Below are 27112 nucleotides of genomic sequence, written 5' to 3' on the forward strand. Positions count from 1 at the left end.
TGCCCACGGTGCAGTTGCGCCCATGGAGAGTGACATGGCTTTATGAATTTGAAACTGGCCTTTTTTTTTTTTTTTGAAGCCGCAGACCCGCTACACCACAAAGTGCATATGCAGCATTATACTGTCAGTGTACAGGATATCTCATCACTGTAAGTAGTTTGCACTGTTCAGACATACATGTTACCTACTGCAGGTAAGCTTTGTTGTGGAAAAATCGATTTGGAACTTGGAAGATGAGATTTATTTTTACTCATTTTTTTTATTTTATTATTTGGAAATAGACAAAAATATAAAATAATGTGCAAATTCTGCTGTCTTGTTACAACTTTTCTAAAAAATAAATCATTTATTATGTTCAACAAGTTACTCAGTACTTGAGTAGTCTTTTCACCAAGTACTTTTTTACTCTTACTTGAGTACAATTTTTGGCTACTCTACCCACCTCTGTTAATAACACAATACGTCTTTACAGATTTCCTTTCACACAGCACAGGACTATCCAATCTTTACTTCTCTTCTCTATGCGTTTTCCTCTACTCCTTCCAGGCAAGTGTTGTCCTTCCACTCTGTCATCTCCAACTCCCTGGACAAAGTGGAGGGCTCCCTTTTAAACCTGGCCCAAGAATACTTCTGGTGCCCAAACCATTGTATCCAGGAACCACCCAGGAGCAGGGAATTCATCTCCCACTAGCTCCCCAAAGCAACCCCCACAGAACCCAACATGGCAGTCCTAAGAGACCAAAACTCTCATGCTGCCCTGCTGGTATTCATACAGGGGCTGCTACAAGGGATGTTGCCACACAGTGTATGGGGGAAAAATTATCTACATACGGGAGGCAGACTCCCAACTGTCTTACACTGTTGGCCTCCCAAATGGGAAACAGAATGCTAACCATCGCAGTCAGGAAGCTTCTCCATCCACTATGCTGGCCTACTACCCTATTGAGTGATCCCACCAATTGTTGCTAGGATACCAGTACTGGCGCACCATCTGCCTCAGTGCCCCTCCATGCCCACCTCCTGGCCGGGAAGGAAAATGTCACATTGATGTTTAATTATTTAATCTCTTCCCCATTTTAAATGAGAAGACTTTGCTTTTAGGTGCAGGACTGTACATCTTGAATAATGGCAAAATCCCTAACACCAAATCACTCCTCTATCAGCACCCAGCCCCCACATATGCTAGCCTTTTTTTTTTTTAAATAGTTGCATAATCTGTCACAGATAGCACAGTTTTAGCAGTATTGCACCATAACAAGGCCACTGGAGTTCAAGACTTGGGTGCTCCCTGCGTGGACTTTGCATGTTCTCCCTGTATGTCTGTGGGTTTCCCCCAGGTGCTCTAATTTCCTCCCACAGTTCAGGTGGCCTGTCAATGCTAACAACTGTCCCCATAATGCACGTGTGTGTGTGTGTTTGTGTATATATTTATTATATATAAACGTATGGATGTTCACCCTGGAATGTGCTGGCACATTGTCCAGGAATTGTTCTTGCTTGCGGAGATGGCTCCAGCTTCTCCACTGTCCTCTTTGGATAAGCGGAACAAAAATAGATGGATGGATGGCTAATTTCTCACTATGTAACATTTTCTAAAATGAACTGAAAATGCCACAACATACTTCACAAAAATGTGGCACTGTTGATTGTATGAAAGTCAACCTGCTATATTTTTTAGGGAATTGTGCAGCAGGGGACTGTAGTGCAAATAAAACCAACTCTGCAATTTCACTTTTGGTACAAACTCTTCTGTGGCTAGAGTACAAATCAGAATTGTGAAACCTGCTCTGGGATCAATAATTTAAGATAATATTCAACAATAAAAAATTGACCAGGTATTTAAAAAAAAAAAAAAAAACACATGCAAAGAAACCATGATATGGTGTCAGGTATACTACATTTACAATCATTTTTATCCAGGTATTTAAAAAAACAAAAAGGAAGAAGAAGATATAAAAATGCCAGATATACTGTATTTATAATCATTTTTAGCTCTCTTTACAAAGTAGGTCACTGTAACAAATGGAGTGTTTATCTCTGTCACATTCACCTAAAATCTTGAATAATGGTGCAGCAGCACAGCAAGTCGGGGCCAAGTTACGGACAGGTCCGTGACTCAGCATATAGACAAGGGTTTGTTTTGGTGTCATACAGAATTAGAGTCAGCAGCCAACAGGCAGAGTATGCCAAAGTGCACTATGGCTTCAGACTGTATTTAAAACGAGAACGCTCCCTTCCCCCTTTCACAAGAACAGCTGGCTCCACTCCAGGGCACAGCCCTTCCCCAGCAACAACATCACATGACGCACCCAAATAAAGTCTCCTCCACCAATAGGATAGAACTGGTCTGCTGTAATCACACTCTAGCAGCCTGAGAGAGCTGCCTCTGAAGCCTGTTTATCTAAAAGGTCACAGACAGTAAGCCAGAATGCTTATCTCCCCTCTGCACCAGAAAGATGTCAGCAGACAACCTTCTATTTCAATAGAAACTAAGGCTTTACTAAGAAAGTAATGTCCAGCATTTGAGAAATTAAGCTTCTTCTCGTGTCTAAAATAAGTATGTAGACCAGGGGTCTCCAACCTTCTTTCCCCTGAGAGCTACTTTTACAAAATGAAAATGGCCGAGAGCTCCTCATGTTTTCTAACGTTTGTTCTCATAGCTTATTTCAACCCAAACAAACTAAATAAGCTTGTTTTGCCTGAACATTTACAAAATGGTGGTGTCCACAACTCACATTTTGCAGTAAAACACCACAAAAAATATTCAGTTTATCTGCAAGTGCACTTTATATGTCTGTATGCATTTTCTAGTGTATCTCACATTATTGAATTAAAACATGAACGCAGTCAAAACCAAACAATGCAATTACAAATACACAGATATTACTTATTCATTTGCCATTTTGTTACGTCTGTTTCACTTTATTCACATGTCCAGTTGCATGTGTGATATGTTTTTTAGTAGTGAGAGGACTGGCACTGCATGGAGTCAACAAGAGGTGTATGGTGGAGTGGAGCCACTTAGGTTCACTCTTATGGAGTCATTTAAATGTTCATCTGTCAGTCTTGTTCTGAACTTTTATTTCATGACATTCATGTCAGAAAAGGCCGACTTACAGAGGTATGTAGACACAAACAAAGCAGCCATTGTCAGAGCCCATTGGTGAAGATTCTTATAGTTATCTGGCTCTACTAAGCTCCAGAAATGTTGAGAATGTTGTTGAGACGTTAACTCCACATTATTTTGAAGGTTTACTAATATATAATATATAAAATCCAATGTCTCTCCGCTTTTCACAAGAGAACTAAAGGTAAAACTCCATTACAACGTACTGCCAGGGGCCTAAAAAATATTTTGTTGTATGAGATTCTGTATTTGTCACTATAGTGCTTTCTTTAACTTGTGTCCAGGCGTTTGCAATCATTTCAATAGCTTCTGTTGCGTTCATTTTAATCTCCTCCTGTCTACAAGTTATGCTGATGAGAATTTTTCTCAGCATTTCCTTGCTATAATACACTTTCAGGTTGCAAATGAAGCCCAAATCTAATGGCTGAAGCACTGCCATTTAATTGGGTGGGGGGAATTCAATTGGAACATGATCTAAATCTAGAAGCATGTTGTGTGCGGCACAGTTATCAAGCAGAAGCCAAATCATCCTTTTCTTCTTCTTCATATTGTGAGGTTTCAGAACTTTTTAACTTTGCATATGAGCAGTGTGATCTAGCAGCTTATTAGTTAGACTGAAAACTACAAGAAATCTGGGATCCCCACCCCATAGCTCACACACTACACCCAAAATTTCGGTATATTACAGACAATTTAGAATTAGTGAACACTGTCCATCATTCGATTTGTAACTCAAACTTATTTGTGGCATTGGTTTTATATAGAACAACATTACATAAGTCATGTTGTTTCGAGAAAAAAAAAAATTTGTGCCAACAATTTTACCAGTACAGGAATATTTTGTTCTTCATCAAAAGCTTTTCCCCACTTTCTTCTGGGGCCCCTACATTAGGGCAGCCTCCTCTATTCACTTCTGTTGTACACTTTTTTGCCTGATACCCCTTTCTCCCTTAGATCCTCCTTCACACAACCCGTCCACTTTCTCTTTGGTCAACCTCTTCTCCTCCATTTCCACATCATCATATCTAAAATTCTTATCCCAACATCACTTACCTCTCTTAATCACCAGCCTGTACCACCTTAACATTCTTTCCTGTATGCTCAGAAATGACGACAATTATATGAGTGAATCGTTTATAGGCAATACCCAGGAAATAATTGTATGACTAGCTAATATGAAAAAGTTTATTAGTTTACATTGCCGGGATAGCCATTTGAAAATATCAAAAAAAAAGGGACAGCGTCCAAAATAATGGAGTTACTCTTTATCCAATCAAATGCACCCAATCAGACTGTGGCAGCATGGTAGTTCAATGTTCAAGTACTGCATTTCCATAGCTCCAAGGTACAAAGTTTTAATCTTTGGTCCTTTCACGGTCTGTGCAAACACTTGCCCATGTCAGTATGGGTTTTTCTATAGGTGCTCCAGGTTTATTTTTTACCCCCTAAAATTGTGAAAGTCAGATTAACTGTCAACTCTAAATGCATCTGATATTAAGTAACAATGGGAGAATGGAGTAGCACCCTGTCCAGGCTTGGTTCCTGCCTTGCACCTTATGCTACCAGGAAACAACACTTATTACTATATCACATTTTCACACAAAGCATGTTGCTTACAGTGATTTAAAAGATATCAAAGAAAAAAAAAACAAATCAGAAATAGGAATAAGAATGAATAAAAAACAAATATTGTCCATAAAAATGAAATGAATAGTCCACCCAAAAATATTTTTTTGGTTTTTAAATATGTTAGTTACTCAATGTGCTTTGTAGTGGTTACAGAGAAATTTTTTTAAACTCATGTTTTCTTGGAGAAAGTACATAAAAGAGATTCTCAAACATGATCAATAGGTGACCAACACTAGGTAGTGAAAAAATGTGAGAAAACATCCATGTTAAAAAAGAAGAAAAAAAATAAATATCTCACTTTACTCATGTCGCATAATCCACACATCTTTTATATGGCTGCTAGCTCAAAAAGCAAGCAAAACTAATGCATTTTTGCTAAAATGTTGTTAACAGGAAATTCTTAACCAATGAACATCAGGGAGAAACAGGTCTTCAAGTCAAAAGGTTTTTCCCAGGAGTCTTTAATTGTACTGTTTACATAGTCCCTGATAATTCAGGAAGTAACTTATCTAATAACATGCAAGCAAAAAATGCATCAGTCTTGCAGGTTTTTAGCTAAAATACATGTGGATTATGTAACCACAAACACAAGTTTTTTTCTTATTTACATGGAGGTTTTTCACAATTTTTTGCCACTGTCCAGTGTTCGCCTCCTATCATTTATAAGAACCTCTCTTACGTAGTTCCTCCAAGAAAACAGAAAATTAAATATTTTTACTTTTCTTGAACACCACCACAAAGAACATGAGGTAAGTGGCATTAAAAAAAAAATTGGGCAGGGTATTTTATTTATTTTTTTTTTTAAAAGTACAGTCCTTATATATAGATTTGTTTATGTTATGTTCAGATTGCAATGGGGGGTGGGGGGAGGTTTGGTGGACACAATACTCCAGGGGCTGGAGAGAGAGAGAGAGAGAGAGAAAAACAAACAAAAAAAAAACATCTGCAGTGGCTCCGAGGCCAAAAGACCAACCATTCTGCACTGGGTAGATCCTTATTGTTTTTCTAAGTTTTGTCCGAGAAGACACAATGCAGCAAGTCTCATCGATAGACGGGAGTATCAGCTTGGAGTTTAATGAAATCCTCTTATCATACTCAAACATTTACCATGATTCTGGATTGTAAAGAGAACTAACAGATTACTAGGCACTGTTCGTCTCTGACTCAACTGCTTCGGTCTCAGCATGTAAAAGAAACATTTTATTGTATGATGGATGAGCTTGTTGGCCTAAATGGACTGTTCCTGTCACAGTTTATCTAATGTTTTAGTGTATTCAACAAAGCAATCTTTAATTTTATAGAATAAGTTTTATAATAAGTGAATAAAAAGCATGATAAGTAAAATGAGCCAGGGAGAGTCACTAGTAACATGAAGAATTTAGCAAATCAATTAGAACAAATGACACATGTAGGGCCCATCCTGTGAACCTGTTATTGTTCAAAGGATGGCCTTATTCTTCAATGGGTCTCAAAAGATTATCATATCACAAGGTGCTTTAGACTAGCATATGTCAGTCTGCCTTAGAGTAAGCTAGTGCCTTTCTGCAATGCAACCCTGTTCTGCAGCCTCTACTTTTCGTCCACATCATGAATGTCACATATTACCAAAGATTTAGACTATCCTGTTTGATCTTAAGGAATGTACTTTCCTAAGATTTGTATGTTACCTGCTATTATATGTAAATGTAGCTCTGTGGAATTACAATAATTCTATAAAGAAAACATTTATATCTTGTGTTATGCTCCTAAGGTATCTCAGGTGGTGTGGGGGGCACTTCAACAAACACTAATGTGTAGCATCCCCCTGGATTATGCAAAGACAGCCATTTTTGTGCCAGTATGCTCTCTACACATTAGCTACTAGATGGTGAAGAAATAATTAAGAGACAGGGGGATGATTCACAGGCCATATTGACCAGGCTATGTTGGGCAATTTACCCCCTACTTTTTTTCCCTTCAAAAGATATCCCAGGATTTTTGACGATCACAGGTAGTTAGGATCTTGGTTTTACATCTCATCTAAAGGACAGGTCCATTTCTTATAATAAAGTTGCCCCATCATTACACTGGGCAATGGGATTCACACACAGAGAATAAGGCAAGTGCTCTCTGATGGTCTCACCAAAACCTCTTCCAACCCAAGCTTCTACTAGATTGTCTCTCATCCAAGTACTGGCCAGGACCAAAAATGTATAGCTTTCGGTGGATTACCCATTATGAAATACAGGTGTTATGGCTGCTGGTATGTGTGTTATTAAATTCCTGACATGAATCATGCAGGCATGCAGCATGTAAATATATGATTCATACTGTTAGTAAGAAGACAGATATGAACTACATTGCAGGTGCATTAAGCTGTGTGTCTTGACCAGGAGCAGGTGTCGATGCATACTTGTTTTCTACCGTGAAGGGACCTGCTATATTGTTTTCCAATCAACACGGACTCTTACACAAGACCAGAATTTGCCCTTTGAAAACTTGATTTCCATGTTTGTACGACACTCGGGTTGTTTCAGTTAAAAAGGCACAGAGACTCGGAATGTATTGGCTACAAACGTGTTTCCATGGCATACAAAAAAATAGGGTTTTTTATCTCGATTGCTTGGAATATTTTCTTCAATGTTTCATCAATTTTAAAACAAGACAAGGATGTTTTTGTTTAGAATTTGAACACAGAGGGACCCTGCGGAAGCTCTTCTGTGATTCTGCCATTATTTAGGATAACCAGAAGAGAGTTTACCTGTCGATGGCACCTCCCAGAAGGAAAAATATGAAAGTACTGAATAAAACAAAACACAAAATTAAAGTATGGTCATATTAACACAGAGGTTACAATAATAGACAGCTTGTCAATGTAATAGGTTACAAAAAAGGTTAGTCAGTCAACGTCCAACCCACTATATCCTAACACAGGGTCACGGGGGTCTGCTGAAGCCAATCCCAGCCAGCACAGGGTGCAAGGCAGGAACAATTTAGAATCACCAATGCACCTAACCTGCATGTCTTTGGACTGTGGGAGGAAACCAGAGTACCAAGAGGAAAACCATGCAGACACGGGCAGAACATGCAAACTCCATGCAGGGAGGTCCTGGGAAGCGAACCCAGGTCTCCTTACTGCAAGGCAGCAGCGCTACCACTGCGCCACCTACAAAAAAAGGTGCTTAGTAGGAATTCAGTGTTCACCAGTACAAGAGCACAAGGCTAGGGGTGAGAAGAACATCTAATAAGGTATGATGAACCAAGAATGAAAAGACATGGTATATCTAATTTCAAGCAGGTTCAACGTTATTCATTTTTACATTAGGTCTGGTGCAAGTTATCAAAGTTTTTAAAAGCAGGACTTTTACTCTCCTACTGCCTTGGGCTAGAAGTCATTGCAAGCCTAGACTGATAGCTTACTGTGGCCTCATCCAACTATACAAAAAAACAATTATTTTGAACAACCACCATGTACCCCAAACACAAACATATTAGCTTATTTGTCAGTAAAATGCATTCCAAGCCAAGCAACTGTCTGGCAGTAAGGCGTACCCTGCCCCACAGGTTCTATAACTTTGAGTTACAACTAATGGTTACTTACATGGTGACACACCTACATACCTTCATTTCCTTTTCAAAAGTAATTTATTGCCCCCCGACAAACACAGAGATTTACTTTTGGCCCAAATATTTTTGTAGTCTTTTTCAGTAATTCTTTCAGAAAAAAAGAAAAATCAGCATTCAGGAATGCCAGGAAGAGTACTATACTCACCCTCTTCCTGACCTTGAATTGGACAAAGGTGGGATTAAAAGAATGTATTTTGGAAATAAATTTAAAGAAAAATCAAAGCGGGAGGACTGCACGTCTCAACAGATGAGATTCAAAGACATTTCTATTGGGCCTAGTGAACTTTCAAGCTATAAATGCTGCATTCACATGCTTTTAAAAGTTTTGCTATTTGCTCACCAAATAAAGTGATTAAAGATAAACTGATTTTTTTCATGAGCAAAATAAACTCCTTAAAGATGTATCATGTTGTTCAAATATACAATGAAATGCTATATCTGGCTGACCAGGTTACATTTTTTACTTAATACAACTGAGCGATGTGAAAAGGTAAGAATATTACAACTCACAGAAAGTATGGGCAGCATTGTCAGACACCGACCACAGATTTTGTAAGGCATTAATGACCTGGCAACTAGGCAGCACGTGTCAAAACTTGTCTCCCACCTGACCGGCAGTGCATAAATGCAGTATAACTTTCAAAGGTGAGCTGAATACAGTAATCCCTCACTATATTGCGCTTTGACTTTCATGGCTTCACTCTATTGTGGATTTTATATGTAAGCATATCTAAACATATAATGCGGATTTTTCGCTGCTTCGCGGGTTCTTCGGACAATTGGTCTTTTTAATTCCGGTACATGCTTCCTCAGTTGGTTTGCCCAGTTGATTTCATACAAGGGACCCTGTTGGCGGATGGCTGAGAAGCTAACCAATCAGAGCACGCAGTTAAGTTCCTGTTTGCCGATTGGCTCAGCGACGGAGCGCCAAATTCGATTCTGCGGTGTTAACCAGGAAGTCTCGTCTCGCTCATTCATCATCAATGTGTTTCGCTGTGTAAAGAGTTAACTTTTGTGCTATTTTGTGTTCATCTTTGTGCGTAGTCAAGCCCTTCATTATGGCTCCAAAACGATCTGCTCCTGCTACTGCTTCAGGGGCCGTGCCCAAGCGCCAACAGAAGATGTTAACAATTGCCGAAAAGGTAAAAGTTTTGGAGATGCTGAAGGAAGGGAAAAGCTACACCACTGTAGGACGCCATTACGGCATCAATGAGTCCATGATTTTTTATTTAAAAAGGAGGAAAAGAATATAAGATCTACGGCCGCAGTGTCCTTTTAACCAGGGCGCAAAATGAGTTGTAAGTGAACATAATAAGGCAGTAGTCCGGATGGAATCTGCTTTAGGGATTTGGATTGAAGACTGCCGGAAGAAGAACAACGGCGGTGCTACACAGTCGCCTGAAGAGGCTCCTTTCGAAGGGCTGTAACGTTCTCCTTTGTTGTGCAGTAAAATTAAACTCATCGTTATTGAAGTCGTCGTGTCATTGTTGGTGAGTAACCATAATTAATGTTCTACTTACAGTACTTAGTACATGTATATACGTTTAGTGTGACTGTACACACATTTACCGTATAAAATTTTTCTTCAATTGTACGTATTTATTGCTGGTGACCTGTCTATCGTAATGTCTGTAACATATGCGATATCAGAGACGCTCGACATCTTTAAAATATTTAGGTTTTACTGTATATAAATAGTGTGTTTACATACATAATTTCAACGAATCTTACCTAATATCTAAGAGAATACAAAGGGTTTATGCTGTATAACTGTGCGGGGAATAATTATAAACAGTGTGGGAGAGTTTATAAGGGCTTAAAATATATAAAAATAACCAAACAAACATATGGTTTCTACTTCGTGGATTTTCAGCTATCGCGGGGGGTTCTGGAACGCAAGCCCAGCGATCGAGAAGGGATTACTGTAAAGTCAGTGATTGTTGTGCCAGCCAGAATAACTTGGGAGTGAGATGGTTTTAAAGTTTGCATTTGCCAATCCAGTCCAAGCAAACAGATTTTCATGAAAAAGGGAAACTTTTAAAGTGTGGCAATGTTAATGGCTAAACACACTTCTATTGCCCACCCCACCCCGACAATGCAGTATTAGCCAAAATATGCCAAACCAAACTCGCATCAAGTCTCTTTCAACAGCTCAAGATCCTATCAAGCCTGTACAAGTAGGAAGTTATGTTTTTGTGCTTTACTTGACCTCAAAGATGAAGATGTACCCAAGATTGGAAACTTCTTGGAGACGTGATTTCTAAATCTCACTGTACAACATCACACAACTAACAACATTTAACCAGAATCTTATAATGAATGATATAAAAAGCTGAAAGAGATGTTCTCATGCATATATGAGGTGGAGCTCCAAGTACTCATTAGGAGTCAGAGGTCTTAATGCTATCTAACAATTTTCAAAATATCACTTCCCTGCCAATGATATTAGAGTCCCCTGTTTCAATGCAGAGTTGTGAGTTGATTGCCTCAAAGCTGGAGTTCTCGAGTAGCTTCATATTGAAGATTCGGTCTGAACACAGTAGCTGCAAGAGAAGGCATCATATGTCAGCTGGAAGAAATGCACTGCAAACAGAACTGTAGATGCCTCTTCTTTGCCCTCATGGGTTCTTTAAAAACATTTCCAAAACAAACCAAATATAACATGGGACAGATCCTTGCTAAATTCATATGCTATGTGAATTCTCAAGATTACTAATTGCCATGTCTACCCTCATATCAGTTTTCAACTTGCATTTTACAGAAACATGAGACTGCTATTGATTTCCTGCTCAATCTATATAAAAATCAGAAGAATTCACCAATTATTATTGCAATAAAATAAATAAATAAAAGCTATATGAACTGAGCATGTATCACAATATGACTAAAATATGCCACTTCTGGCTGATCGCATTATTTCTTATATACATTGAAATTAGGTAAGAGGTCAACATTACATACGCAACTGGCTAATTTGGGCAACAAAAGCTATATTCACGCTACTATGTTTTCATTTTGAAAAGCAGACAATAGTCTCATTTTTTGTCTTTCTTACACAATACCCTGGTGATCTTAACTCCCTAAAACACTCTCCAGAGCCTTAAATTTCTGAAAACATTGCGGTATGGATGGGTGAAAACAAGAAGTTTTAAATGTGCAGACTAATCATGCTCCAGTTGGTTCATGGTAATTATATGGCCATTCTCTGATTGGATTCTGTTTATTACAATGAGCAATCCCCTGATTGTTTGCCTTTCACAGAAGAAAACCATATATTTTATCATAGTGGACAAAGAGGATTTGCTTTTAAATGGCGCTTGTTCTATTGCATACATGTATGTATCTAGAATGTGTTTTGTATAGTGTGTAAGCTGCATACATGTGTAAACGGCAAAAAATGTACCTGTTGTTAAAAACATTCAATGGGTGATATAAAAGTTCTTATCATGAAAATATTTTTTGATCTTGCTCTTCCTGTTTCCAGTGTGGGTGTACAGCCATGTCATGTGCGTTTTAGGCCATTTTAGTGTAGACTGAAATACTTTCATAAATAATGTAAAAACGCTAGTGTTGATGTTAATCACTTTAGTTACAAAACATCATTTAAGAATAGGAATATAGTAGTATGGACGCAGACAAAAAGATTGCCAAAGTTCTCCCACTTAGTAGGTCACTTCTATAAGATTTCTTATTGTTTCATTTGACCTGTAGGACTAGAGGGCTACACCTGACCGCAATAAAACAAGTGATACACAGAGCAAAGTGATTGGTAGCGAGTCAAGCTGGACAGTGGTTATTGAGTCTTGGGCTTCAAGCTGCATCCACACTACTACAGTTTCATGTAAAAAAAAACACAGACATTAGTTTTCACTTTTGCCTTTTGTCCACAAACACAGTTTTGAAGACAGGCTCTAATCACGCTTTGATTTGTTTGTGCTTATTATGTGGCCCTTCTCAGATTGGATCTTGCTCCTTACGTCTCACTCTCTGGTTGGCCTTCACAAGATACATATTTTTCAGCGTAGCAACATGGAGCACTTGCTTTCCATTGTGCTGCTCACCTATGTGCATCTAAATCATTTTTTGACATTTTGAATGCTGCATACAGCAATACCATCCCTGAAATGATTTTTCCAACACAATGTTGGAACGTCTACGTATAAGCGTTTTTAGTTGTTTTAGTGTGGGCAGAGATACTTTTGCAAAAGATGTGAAAATGCTAGGGTGGACAGAACTATTAACAGGCCTTTCCTTCTTTTTCAGTTTATCACATAGTGTGAGGCACAGAGACTTGGTGGGGTTTGGGGGGGGGGGTTTGAGATAAGTGTGTTTTTGAACAAAAGGAAGACATTGGTGCAGAAAGTGCTTTGTCTGCTCCAACCTCAACCTCCTGTTTTGAGATACAATGCATTCTATTAGCATACAAAGTACAGCATAATGAGCAATCACCAGCATACACCCAAAGAACCACTAAACAGAAGGCCATTTTTTTCCAGAAAAATCAAAGCCAAGAGAGATGAGCATTCACACTTATTTACTCATCCTTCTCACTAAGATGCCATAAATAGTTGAGTAAGAAAAGGTCAGCTTACAGTCAGTCGCTCAGTAAAGAAGCTTCAAAATGAAGGGCATTTCAAAAAGAGGAAAATAAGCTTTGAAAGATTAAGCAAGCTCAATTTAAGAGTAGCCTATAAATAGCCCATACAACCACACTGTTGAGCTAAAGTAAAATTCACACTAGCAGCTGTAGCTGAATACAAACACAAAGGAAGAGAAAACTTTCATTGGTAAACAGAGGTAGAGTGTCTCTATGCCCTTGAAATACAGGGGTGCAAGAGATGTTGTGTGGCATGGGTAAGCTTCTTCAGGAAATTTAAAGAAAAATTATACATCACTTAAAATACTTATGAGGAGTTTCTCTAAAAGGACTGTTTATGACAAATATAATCCTGCAGACATATCTGTCTTATGCATGCAAAAACTTCTATAAAAGTCAATCATGTCTACTGGGTACTGAGGGTGAAAACCAGAGCAAAAAGCATTCAATGAGTGACATAAAAGTTCTTAGTCATGAAAATGTTTTTGGATCTTACTAATATTTTCAAATCCATTTACTTAAATCACTAAATCCATTTTTAGAGTCGTTTAAACAAAAAAGATCTATGTCTACGCTAGCACGTTCACATAGTTTTACTAAATATCTGTCATTACTAAAACAGCCAAAAACATGTATACCATAGTCATTCGCCTACATTAGGCATGCGTGCAACAGCAGATAAACCTGTGAAGGGATGGTAACACTGCCAGCCACAAGATTTATTGCAAAACTGTAGCAACCAGTCATTACAGTTTTGTGATATTCCTCTTCTTTTTCTTCCTGTTTTTATCAATGCACACTTCCTCAGTGTAGGTAAACAGCTATGTTATATGCATCTGAGGTCATTTAAGTATGGGCAGAGATACTTTTGTTAACAATGTAAAAATGCTAGTGTGGATGGAGATTGTTTTCATTTAAAAACATTATGACTATAGCCAGGTGTTGGGCTGTGGCACTACTAGGCAAGACAAATTTAAGTGTTTCATTCATAAGATCAGCAGCCACCTGCAACTTACAAGAATATGCAGATACTAGCCGACGCCCGCCATAGCAGACGGCGGTGTAAGAACAGGAACGGAAAACGGTGAGAAAGGAACTCAGAAAAGAAGAAATAAATACTTCATGAAAGACGCAGTTGTGAATTGGTGTTTTGGTGGAGACGACAGATAATGAGTCAAAAGATCTAACCCTAGAAAAAGCTATGTACAACTGACCATGGCTGAAGATTGGTTGTTAGAATTATTGTGAAGAGTAAACAGCATGTGGGCATGAAGAAGGCCACGCTTCTGAAATTCGACTACGTAAATATAATCAATAGCAACCCCAAAAAGATTTTGTTGTAGAATGTCTCTAAGTAATTCCCACAGCTTAATCCAAAAGACTCATATTATAATATCAGGTCTGTGCTCTGGTCTTTGGGTATCCGACAGTGCATGTGGAATTTCCAGCCAAGCAGGATTACATGTGAAAGTGATAAATAAATGAGGCTTTCCGATTTTACGGATTATGACCATGGCATCCTGATAGTTTTGTTGCATGTGTCTTGGACTTCCTGGAAATGTGGACGGTAATATGATCATTTTGCCTACACGTACGTTTTTTTCAGTGTTTTCTTGCAGCACGTCTGATAGTCCTTTGTATTGTTCCATGCGCAGATCTTGTTGATGTAATCTGGGATAGTTGAGGCATGCGTCCTCTGTTTTAACATACGCATCGACGACATACTGTTGGAACAGTTTGCCGCTGGAGTGCAAAATACTAAATGTATTCCTCATTGCTAATCTGTATGCGTAAAATTGGCATTGAGTAAGCCTTATTCATTTGGCGGTTCTTTTATCAGGAATATGTTGTAAATCATTTGTGCCAGCCAATGTCTCCGTAAGGGAATAAAAGTGGGTAAACCATAGGATCGGAATTCATATTAAACGTGGAAATTTGTTTACAGGAGTTGCCTATGGGATAGATGCAAATCGGTTTCATGCATGTGTTTGTATGATTTAGCGAAGGGGTTAATGGTTCTGAGCATGGAATCTAGCTGGAGAAGTAAATTTTCGCCTAATGCAGAGTTTGCTTTATTTTGTAAGCATACTTCAGTAGTTTGTCGAGATATGCAGTGTCGGCTGCATGGGACCGGGACCTGTTTTGAAGAGGAGCCGCTGGCAGCTTGGGGAAGGGTTTGGAAGTGGACGAATAGAAATCGATAAATGCCGTGACGGCTGCGTGTGGGCAGGACCGGTTTTGCAGTGGAAGCAGGACAAACCAGAAGAGAAATATACAGTACATAAAAGAGATGCATGTTTCTTCACCATAGCATCTTCTCAGCAACCGAGAAACACTTATAGATACCAGCTGAATTAAATTCCCAAAGAAGCTTCTGGACATACAAGGGCCAGCTTGGGATAGAAAGGGATACTAAACAGCAACAAGGAAAGATATGAAGAACACACAGAACTATCACTCCTGAGCTAAACAAGCAGTTGGCAGTTATAAAACACATCAAATGAAACACTTTTAAAAAACAAAGATTTTAAAAGCTGGTGTGTTTAAAATAAAAAATGTGGTTAGTCACAAGCTTTCCCTTATAAAGTCTAAGTTGGTTCTTGGAACACACAGCTTTTTCAAAAGCACAGTGGTTAAGCGGAAACTATAATTTAGGGCAACGGGGCCTAAAAAACACACAACAGTCCAATAAGCACAAAAGAGCACTTTAAAAGAAAAAGGCCAGCTGCCTTGATTCCGATTTTCATTTTCAAAAGAGTATACCTCGGGAGAAATACACGAAGAAACAGCGACAGTAGAATGAGGTTTTCAGAGTACCAATAAAAATGCACATAGATAAACCACAATAGGAAACCCAGATCAGCTGCTGCAAAACACTTAGAGCATAGGCATGAGAAACAGAAAGCATTCTGGGTTTCACAATTAGATAGTCAGGCCGCAGGAAAACAAGAAAGAGGAAATTGAACATGCAGAATCAGAGCAAACTTAAGTGCATTTTATTATGTACACAATCTCTCTTTAAAGTTAACACTGTGTGATTCTCTCTTCAAGTAAATGTAAAAAAAAAAAAAAAATACATAAGGCTATCAAGCTCACTTAATCCATTGGATTTAATCCAGAGTTGTGAGAGAACATCAGGCACAATGTAGGAGCCAACTTTGGACAGGGCACTCATTCAATGCAGAGCTCGCTCACATTGGAAAATGTTTAAAATTAATATTTAAACCTAACACACGTCTTTAGGGTTTAAAAGCAAATTACTTATTTTTTGTGATCATAGGCTTTGGCTACTGGTGCTGCCATTGATTTAGATGGGCAGTGGATATAAAAATGATTATATTCATACCCTTGGTTCTGAAAGTGTACTGAACCTGTACTTTTTGATGGATGATAAAGGTTAAAAACATATTTATATAAATATTATGTCAATGAAAAGGAATGCCGGAAGAAATTAGGCAAACGCAAAACACCCAGTGTATTTTCAAAACCACCAACCAAAAATGCCAAAATCGCAATAAATGACAAAATTACCAAAATACAGTATATACAGCTATTAACATGAGTACAAACACAAAATAATGCTACACACACAGTGCGGAAAGTCTTTTACTGTATTTCACTGAACCCAGATACAAAATAACATGGATTTCCATTGTTAAGATCTTAATTCTCCCCTGCCACATATACCTGTATTCCCAAAAACAGGATTGCTGCATTCATGTGCTATTGGGAGTTTTCAACCTGTGACATTTCAACCCCTTTCATATAAAATTTCAGGTTGGACTTTTTGGAGAAATACAAGGTCACGAATGACTTGGTATCTGGTCTGTGGAAAAAGCAGTTAAAGATAAACTATTTTTCCATGAGACTAAAGAGCAAAGTAAACATTAAATGTGTATCACTTCACTCCAAATGCAATTCGACCACAAAACTTGCATTTCTGGCCGGCCAAGTTATATTTTTATTTTATACAGTTGATTAGGTGAATGGTCAGTGTTCTCAACAGTTATGGTGCCTTGAAATGCAGGGATCATGTGTAAAAAGTGTTGTGATTTCTACATGCTGTGACCGAAATGAATACAAATCCCCTTAAATTAAAGTCTGCAATGTGCACTTTAATCACACCTGAATTGTTTGATTTGTAATTTTAAATTAAGGGGCAGAGGAGTAAATCAAGGAAAAAATGTGTTCTTTGTCCCAAACATTATGGGGGACACTGTAATAATACATTTTATTTATATAGCACCTTTCCTATGCTCAAGGTGCATCAGAGTCTCATAAAGAAACAGCAAGTATATGTAACATTGTGTACACTTTTTCTGAACAGAACACTAAAACTGAGAGATACAGGATATACAAGAGCATTAAACAGAATAAAAGATGACAAACCAGAGTAAAATACTAAATTTAATACCAAAACAAGACTAGCAAATAACATCATTTGTGATCTAACACATACACAAACTACACAGTCTTGTATCTGGACAGAGAGGAAGACTGAAAGAGGGGGTAGTATGTCAGGTTAAGTTAAAATCCTTCCTGAACAGATGAGTTTGAAGTTTTGGTTTTTTTTTTTTTAGAGAATTAATGGAGTCAGCTGATCTGATTAAATTTAGGGAGGTCATTTCAAAGTCTGGGCACTATACAGTTGAAGGCCCTGTCACACAGAGTGCAGATTAGGGGTGAGGTACAACAAGATTGCCAGAATCTGAGGACCTTAGTGGGTGAACAGGAGCACAGCAATGGAGAAAGTCACTAATGTAGTCCGGTGCAAGACCATTTAAAGTTATGTAGGTTAATAACAGAATTTTACATGTAACCATACGAGTAAATGTAACTGTACAAGTTAGTTATGAGTGAGAGTGCCCTGTGAGGGACACCCTCTGCCATTATTAATCTTACTAGTTTGATGATGCCAGCATTGACTCTAGATTCCTGTGTCTCTGTAATAAAAATAAATAAATCACATACTCAAGCACAAAGAAATAAACAAAATTAAACACTTGTCAGCAGATTTGCTAAAGTCAAACACTGATTCCTGCTGCTTACACAAGTATTCACATATTGATATCTGGTTGAGTCAGCTTTTGTAGCAATAACAGCTTTTGGGGCTTGCATCTGCCAACTTTGCACAATAGTTAAGCATGTTACCACAAACTTCGTATTAAGACAACATCACCTTTCCAGATTAAATTTTTAAAAATCACTTTTTATTTGAAGAGGGGGTGCATCTGGTTGAATGTGTAAAAATAAAATTAATAAAGCTTGCAGACATTAAGGGGAAAAATAAAAATTCAGTTCTTGAAACTTCATCAGGTATGCATGGAGAGGAATATGTAGAGAGAATGAGAACAAAGTCACACCAGATGAAAGCATGAAAGACAAAGAGTAGGTGTGAAAGATGGCAATCTGTTAGGATAAAAAGGCGAGAAAAGGTGCTGTAAGAATGCAAAGACTTCACTGAAACAAAATCTGTTTAGCTTCTGCTGCTTTCTCTGATGGGTGCCTTTTGAATACTTATGAAAGGACAGAGTCAGAGAGATCATACGATCAAGAGAAATGTCACGTGAAGGTCTTTGATCCTGATGGCTCCTTTTTTAGACAAGATCTGAAACCTGTCTCCCCGTTTTAGCTTTAGTAAATTACAGGGCACTTTCTATGAGAAATACAGCAAACAAGATTTTCTGGACAGGCATTTGTGTCTGTGGTATAACTAACATGTCAAGAAGAAGCAGATAATCACATTGTAGCATATGTAGTTACATGTAATGCAATTTTTTATGCTAGCTCATAGTTGTCATAGGAGCAGAATGATGGAAAGATAGAATATTTATATTATTTTACCACCCACCCATTGAAGCATTAATTCGCAATATTTACTTTTTCCAAACCAATTCCTGGCATATGGCAGAAATTGTCAGCAGACAGGTTCTGAGAGCATCACATAGTAAACTCGCACACACCAGAGTATTTTAGAATAACCATTTAGTCTCTGGGCGAGTTTCTCTTAAAATCAATGTCACATCGCACAACTTTTCAGTTAAACAATATTTAAAGTTAAAAAGTAATAGAAAATGATATATCATAATAGTTTATTACCATTGAAATGTTGCATACAGTAATATCTATTGTTAGTTTTGGAAAATTACTTTGTATAGGAGATGCTTATTTTATCATCTTTCTGGTACAAAGAGCCCCAAATTTCATTAAATAATTCGAAGATAATATGGCCCTACCCAGTGCAGCCTGTGTCATGACAAAAATGAGGGACACGCCTGATTAAATAAAAGCTTAAATAGAATAGTGAGGAATAAACACCAGATTTCTTCACTGAAATGGACGTATGCAAACCATCAAACCATAACCACAAACTGTTGTGGAACTGCTTCTCCATGATCAGATTACAATATAGCATTTTTTCTGATGCCCCCTTTGACCCCAAGCATTCACTACCACAACACAAAAAATGACATTCAAAACCCCAAGGTAAGAAGTCTGTGGCTAGAAACAGAAACTCTGCACAAAAAAAAAACAAACAAGAGACTACACCTTACAGACAGAGGGATAACAGCTAATATGTGTTGTGTTTGTTCTGTTTATCTATATAATGGTTAATTAATATTTGTATTTCCTTGTTTGAGTTTAGTCTACACATATACCTCTCTGTGTCGGAATAATGTACAACTGTATACTAAAGCCAACAGATAAATAGAATAAAACATTTCTGCCCAAACTAGGCAGTGTGGTGTATGTATGTATATATATGCATGTACTTTTTTTTGAACTACCCATTTAAGTGAATCAATTCCAACAATAGAATACAGGGCTAGCGACAGTATATATATATATATATATATATATATATATATATATATATATATATATATATATATATATATGAAATAAAACTGTACATTTGTGAATAAAAAGTGAACAAGAGTTGGGCAACTCATTCTTGGGTAATTATTCAGTTCAAACTCAAGATTCAGCAAATAACATATGTCCATTGTAATTAAACAACTGTAAAAATGGATGTTGCTTATATTATAAAGGAGACCCAGTCATGTTTCTTGATACACATCTGCTGAATAATTCATTGATTGACAGTCCTCAGTGTTAGTGTGTCATAGGGAGGATGTGCAGAATTGTTCATAATGGCACTCAGTTTTGTTTCAATTTATTCTTTTACTACTACTACCTCAACGAGGTCCAAAGAGTGTCCACATAACCAGGTCTGCCTTTTTTAATTAGCTTATTGATTTGATGGGCCTCTCTTGAAGTTACCAGCCTAGCACACCACCGTGTAGAAAATCAGACTGGCCATCACAGAGTTATAGAAGATATTAACAATAGTTAAGTAAAAATGTGTATTTGGGACATTGTGAGCATACAACTAGAAGACTTGACATATGGGATCATGCTAACCTAAGCAGTTTAAGATTTTATCCTAGAAAGATGTCACCATAGATGCCCATTATTTCTCATGCAAACATTAGATTACAAAATGATGATAACTACAGACCATTTAGCCCAATTAGGCAATCAATCATATCCACCTAATTTCAACAAAATAACATCAAGTAGTTTATTTATTCAAAAACATCCCTTTAACAAGTTTCCAATTGTAAACTCCATGTAGGAAGCTGTGCATTGCAGGTTAGGTGAATTGGAACTGCTAAACATGGCCCAAGTGCATGTGCATGTGTATGTTCATTCACTATAGAACTAAAAAAAGAGGTTAAAAAAAGTTTCTCGTAGTGCTGGGAGGTATACTGGTTCATACTGAAAACCGTTTTTTATTTTTGCTATCGCAACACCGGTTTAAAAAACCTAAACAACATTCGGAATGGGGCGCAGCGGGAAACTGTTTAAGGGGGGACCTTTTCACTTCTACACTGCTAAACATGCATGCAATGGAGTACATATGTTAGTGGAAGTATTGAGCTGTGAAAATAGACAGAGAACATTCCAAAACTGAAGCTGTAGCAGACGATAATGTTGAACATGATACAGAAGAACTTTTGCTGCAAAAAGGCAAAACTGAAAAAGCTAGAGGACACTTAAACGAGTCAGACATCACTTGTAGACGTGTTTGCTAGAGATACTGCCTATGACAAAAAAAGCAAGTGGTGGATCGAGATAACCAACGCCATTACAATCCATATACAGTAACTAACGTGTCAGTGGACAGAGATTGTTAACATTAAACAAAGTGTAGTTGGATTACAAAAAATATTTACTATTTATTCCTTTTCTAAGACATGTTCAGTGCAATACAACTTTCGACAAGCACCTCTGGATATCTTACTAAGTGAAAATTATAGTTTAAGTTGTTTGCAAAATTTGTTCAATAAAAAGGTTCTATATTTTGACTGCAATTGTCATGCAATTTGATTCCTTCTTTTCATTAGTACCACCCCCTTGAAAACGATCACTTTATGGGGCCATGCAAACCTGTATTAATACTTTGTATAAAAAGCAATTTAATGTGCACACATGTACAATTCTCATGACAGTAAAAAAAAAAAAAAATACCGTTGAATACCGTGAAACAAGTATAAATTTTGTTAAATACCGTGACACAGAATTTTGGCCATACCGTTTCTCGTCATCACTAGAAACTACACAGGGTAGGCAACATAAAAAAAAAAAATATACACCTTTTTGGGTGGACAATTCCTTTAAGTAATACTGTTGAAACATTGAACAGATTTTAAGATAATGATACTGTAATGTTCAGTTTCCCCATTTGGGAGGAGGAGGAGAATTAAACGGAAGGTGTTTATTGTTTAGAAGGAGTCTCCTAATACAAATCTTTTCTTTGTAAAATGGTCGAGATGGTGGATTTCGACATGCTGTACATATTAGCGAGATTGGTCACGAACGTCACTCTCATATTTCCGCACAATTTCCTTCTTCGTTTCGATTGTGATTGCTGTTTCTCAAGTTAATAACAGTAGTCGAGCACTCACTTCAAAGCTGGTCGTGTTGTGAACTGCTGTAATAATACACTCCAAAGCAAGCCGGTGCTGACTCAGCCTGATGACATCATCATCATGTGCCGCACCAGCCCGCTAGCTAACATCCCTTAACAATCGCTTTCTTTACCTTTGTTACCGTCTCTTCCTTCCTTAGCAATTATGCTTCTTACTTGACATGGTCTTAGTGAATTTTAATATAATATAATATAATATAATATAATATAATATATATACTGCACTGATCAAAATTACATCCACAAACACATGCATCTGGGCTCCGACTGACGCTTACGAACGTTCTCAGCTGTTTGTTTACAATACAATCACACAAGGGGATACATGTGACCGCATTCAGGTCATAACGCAAGATGTTGGTCATAAATCAAAACAAAGATTTTGGTCATAAATCAAGTTGTTCGCATGTCAGGCCGGTCGTATGTCAAGGGTCGACTGTAATACCATAATGCTGAATAAGGAGCACTGAATTTGGACCCTACAAAACAGAAGCAAAGCTTATCCCAGGTTTTACAAACCATGATAGAAAGGGAAAAGGAAAAAAAAAAAAAAATGACTGAACTCACGGTACCCATTAACCCCTCATACAGCACCAGCTCCACCTGGGACAATGTCAGTCGCAAAATTTGACATGTTCAATGATTTTACAGTTGTGTAACCTAAGATAGCCCAGTGACAAGATCAGAAACTGCAGTCAGCAAGACTGACATACTGCACAACTAGAAGTTGCATCCACTGTCAATCAGGATCAAATAGGTATCTGAACTTTGAAAAAACAAAATCTAGCTATACTATACAATTGTGTTCTGCATTAATGTTATGTTCACTGGAGAGAACCAAAATAGACTGTGGAAAGGAAAATAAAATTAGTAGATACAAAAGAATAACAATCCATTTTTAAATGTGGTGTAGTGAAAGCGTACAAAGGTTTCATTATATGTATAGGTCTTCAACTGGGACGTAAACATATAACGAAACAGACCTGCTAGCAATGCTGTTCCATTTTCGTTTATAGGAGTATTTGTCTAAGAGCTTGAAAACAATGGCTCACTGTTACAATAATAATTCAGAAACAGCAGCTTGAAATGATACAAAAGACAAAAAGGCCAGAAGCAGAACTTCAGGACAAATACGCAAACTCAAAAACAAGGCTGTTAGCTCAGGCTTCCCTCACAGATGTTTCTGGAAGGCTAAACACTACCTCGGGCTGAACAAGAGCTGCCAAGGTTTACTGCTGCATGTCACTGCTGGGTTAATATCCCTAAAAGGATCGAAAGATACTGTGTAACTTTCAGGAGCCAAAAAAATAGCCATGCCCCTTGCACACAAATCCTCATTTAAAACCTTAGGAAAAGAGATAAGAATTGAAGGGTTGAAACAATTATGAAAGAGAGAAAGAAAAAGAATTACAAGTCAGTAAGACACTTCTCTGTGACATCTGTGCTTTGCCAAGAATACAGTACATCTTTTTTTACACAGCACTTTTTGAATTGCTGTGAAACAGATTTTGTACAGGGGTAAGTGGTTATTCCAACACAGATTAGGAGGAAGACGGACTCCATGCAATGTTTCTGAAATACACAGATAATGAATGGATCTCCACTGCAATGTGACACTTAACGAAGTACTCTCTCTTCAGATTGCATAGTTTTTCAGTTGTCTTTAAACTTGTCTAATCTAATCTTCTTTGTCTGGCATTCAAACATAAACAAACAAATATTTATTTATTCCATTATATGTCGATCATTAGATATACTTGCATGTTAAAGGATCCCACATACTGCTTTAATGACACAGCAACTCTTAACATAATCATCCATTTCTTAATCTTCTTATTCAATGGACAGTCACAGAAAGACTCTATTCTGGTGGTACTAAGTTGAAGCACCAGTTTATTACATAGCAAAAAAGTCAAACTTACTGGCAATGGGCCACTACAGAGTGTTCAATCATTCTAGCATGCACAACTTTGAGAAAAACAGTCTGCATAGATTTTGTACCGGACAATGCTGAAAGAACACTTACAATCCACACTCTAATTTAAACCATGTCTCAAGGATCAATTAGGCAACAAACAGAATCATTATTTCATGACGCTGTGTTCATGGTAATAACAATCACAAATAACTGTGAGGAAACATCACAATTCATGGGATGGTTTTGCGTGTCTCAAACATAGACAGTGAGCCAAGTCTAGATTTGCCTACCAGAAGACAGACTGTGGGAGTCTGAACTTGAAAATCTGTAGTTTTCAGTATAACTTCTAAAATGCTAGATTTAGACCACAGTGTTTTTACACCCAAGATGTCCCACTGTTAGAAGTAATCATATCAAATTCTGATTATCAAAATCAACTGTCTTTACATTTATAAAGTAATGTGATAACTTCTATTCAGAAGCATTATTCTCCTATCTTCCAAACCAACCCTATCATTGCTGCATCAACGGCAGAGAATAAACCAACTTGAATGAGTCAACACTCTGAACACACACACACACACACATTGTATAGATAAACATACAGTACATATTAGATATACACACACACTATATAATCTATTGCAAACTGCAAGAGAACCGAGACTTGGAGGAAGACTTATACTCCAGCAAGATGATGACTCCAAACTAAAAGGCAAAGCTACACAGGAATGGCATAAAAACAACAAATTTGATTTCCTAGAGCAACCAAGTCAGAGTCAAGACCTCTCCAAATGACCTGTGGCTGGACTTGATTGTTCACTAGACAGACCCCATACAAACTGGCAAGAGTGTGCAGAGTCCAAATGTTAAAAGCTGATAGAGGGCTGAGCACACAGACTCAGTGTGATCAAGGCTGCCAAAAGGTATCTCTACAAAATGCCGATTTGAAAAGGGTCAATCGGCTATTTTGTGTTTAATAACTGTAATAACTTTTAAATACATTATGGAGATTTGTTTTCACTTTCACATTTAAGAGTCTTTTCTGATGATCAACTTTAAAGCCCAATTAAATCCACTGTGATTTAATGTTGTATAACAAAACATTTAAAGTTGTGCATAGGTAGACAGACATACAGAAAGAATGTAAAATTTTTAGATAATACCAAATAACATTTGTAGTTTGCACAGCTTTAAAGATTGATCAAAGATGGGGAAAATGGTTTAGTTTAGTACAAAGTGCATAAAGAGAAATTGAAAATTACTTATAGAATGGGCAATATTCTTACCTGAAACAATTAAAAAGACAAATGTTGACATACAGATGTAGACAAAAGCACTGCCACTGTTTCACTATCTGTGAAATAAGTTTAAACTAACAAAAGTAATTGGCATTCACCATTTTTTATTTCTCATTTCATACAGCAGACACTTTGCTATTGATTTAGGACATGTTAAAATCTATAAATAAATAAAAAATTAAGAAATGGCATGGATAAAATTATTGGGACCCTTTAGTAGTTAAAAGACATTATTGGATTGTAGTGATATCTCAAGCAGACTAACTGGCATAACAGGTGCCTTCAGTCTTATAATCAGCACTCAGTCCATTTGAATTGAATTAGGTCTTCAGTCAGCTGTGTTGGGTCCTCATACGCATTGCACTAAACACAAACAAGAGAATGAAAAGCAGAATGTTGTCTTAGGAGGAAAGTTAATAGCGAAGCATGGTCAAGGAAAAGGCTATAAGGCCATCTCCAAAGAGCTTCATGTTCCTGTCACCACGGTAGCTAATATTATCAAGAGGTTTAAGGTCCATTGAAACATTGCCAACCTCTCTGGACATGGCTGCAAAAGGAAAATTAATCCCAGATTGAAGATAAGAATAGTTCAAATGGTTGAGAAAGAACAAAGGGAAACATTGACAGATTCAGATGACCTCCAAGATCAATATACACAACAGTTTCAAGTCGCACCATCCGTTGCTGTTTAAATTAAAGTGGGTTCTATTGTAGAAGACCCAGGAAGACCCCACTTCGGAAAGACAGACACAAAGCATATTGAAAAGCTACAGTTCTTCTGGAAGCAATTCCTTTGGGCAGATTAAACTAAATTAGAGCTTTTTGGCAAGTCATGTCAGCTCTATGATGACAAAAGACAAAACAATGCATACTGAAACAGCACAGCTGATTAGCTAACCAAACACCTTGATCGACTAAACCTCCCAACGTTATGAACATTACAAGGAAATCCAACTAATTTCAAAAGAACAAATCTAGTTTAGTAGTTATAAATCCTATCAAAAATTTGACTAAAGGAACTCTTGTTTTGTAAACAGTAAAAACAGGCAGAGAAAATTATTTCCCTTTGTGCAACCGCCAGTGAAAGTATACTTTTAGGATTACGCAATGTTTTCTATTTGTGTACTTATGAAACAGAAAATATTTTCTCATTTTGCATTTCCATTACCTATTTTCAACCACTTTTCCCTATTCAGATGGATCAGTTGAGGTGAAGTCCCCTATGAATGGCATACCCCTTTCTAGATCATCTCCCACCCCAAGACCCACATTAGGCTTACTCTAACAGGTTTTATTTTGTAATTGACAACCTTATGGTTGTTTTTGATCAGTTGCCCTAAATTACAGACAGCACCTTTAACACTAGAATTACAAGAGCCAACGAAAAAACTCGTAATTCCGTCCCACCTTAAATTGCTTCTTAAATCCCTTCACACCTCTCTGCCAGCGTCCTGTCCTCTAAATGTGCTGATAAAGAGAAGCTAGGAGCAGTCGGCTATTCCATCCCCCCACCAATTTAGAATGTGCATGAACTTCTCTCAGCTCATGCCTTCATTGAGTATCTGGGAGTGAAGTGGAGTTTTAGAGTGGAAATAATAGATCGTTATTTGGAACACACGCATTTCATGTCTGTTCCGTTTCTACAGTAATCTGTGTCAACACATTGTTAAAACAGAAACGTTTTTTATATTCTAGTAGTAGATGACAAAATGTAGGCATAAACTATATAATGTATGAAGCCTGAAGTCCAAATAACAAAGAAACATTTTCACAAAAGGTTTCAAATATAACACAATTGCACGTTTATTCAAAAATATAACTACAGAAACAAAAAGCCGCCTTAACATGCGACTTTGACAGCCGCTTATTATAACTGTCTCCGTGGTGCAATAGAATCAGTTCTTGCCTTGGAATCAAAAGGTCGCGAGTTCGATCCTGC

The 27112-nt window shown here is 37.5% G+C and overlaps 1 protein-coding gene across 1 annotated transcript in view; it reads right to left on the bottom strand.

Annotated features, from left to right (window-relative positions):
- maf1b (MAF1 homolog, negative regulator of RNA polymerase III b) overlaps positions 1 to 27112 on the bottom strand; it is a 50218-nt gene that overhangs the window by 19143 nt on the left and 3963 nt on the right. Inside the window, exon 2 of the mRNA XM_039753794.1 lies at positions 10796 to 10905. Within this exon, the coding sequence (XP_039609728.1) occupies positions 10796 to 10878 (83 nt within the window). The 5' untranslated portion in view covers positions 10879 to 10905. The remainder of the gene's footprint in view (positions 1 to 10795; positions 10906 to 27112) is intronic.

The sequence above is a fragment of the Polypterus senegalus genome, chromosome 5 (assembly GCF_016835505.1).
Source record: "Polypterus senegalus isolate Bchr_013 chromosome 5, ASM1683550v1, whole genome shotgun sequence".
Taxonomy (NCBI): Eukaryota; Metazoa; Chordata; class Cladistia; order Polypteriformes; family Polypteridae; genus Polypterus; species Polypterus senegalus.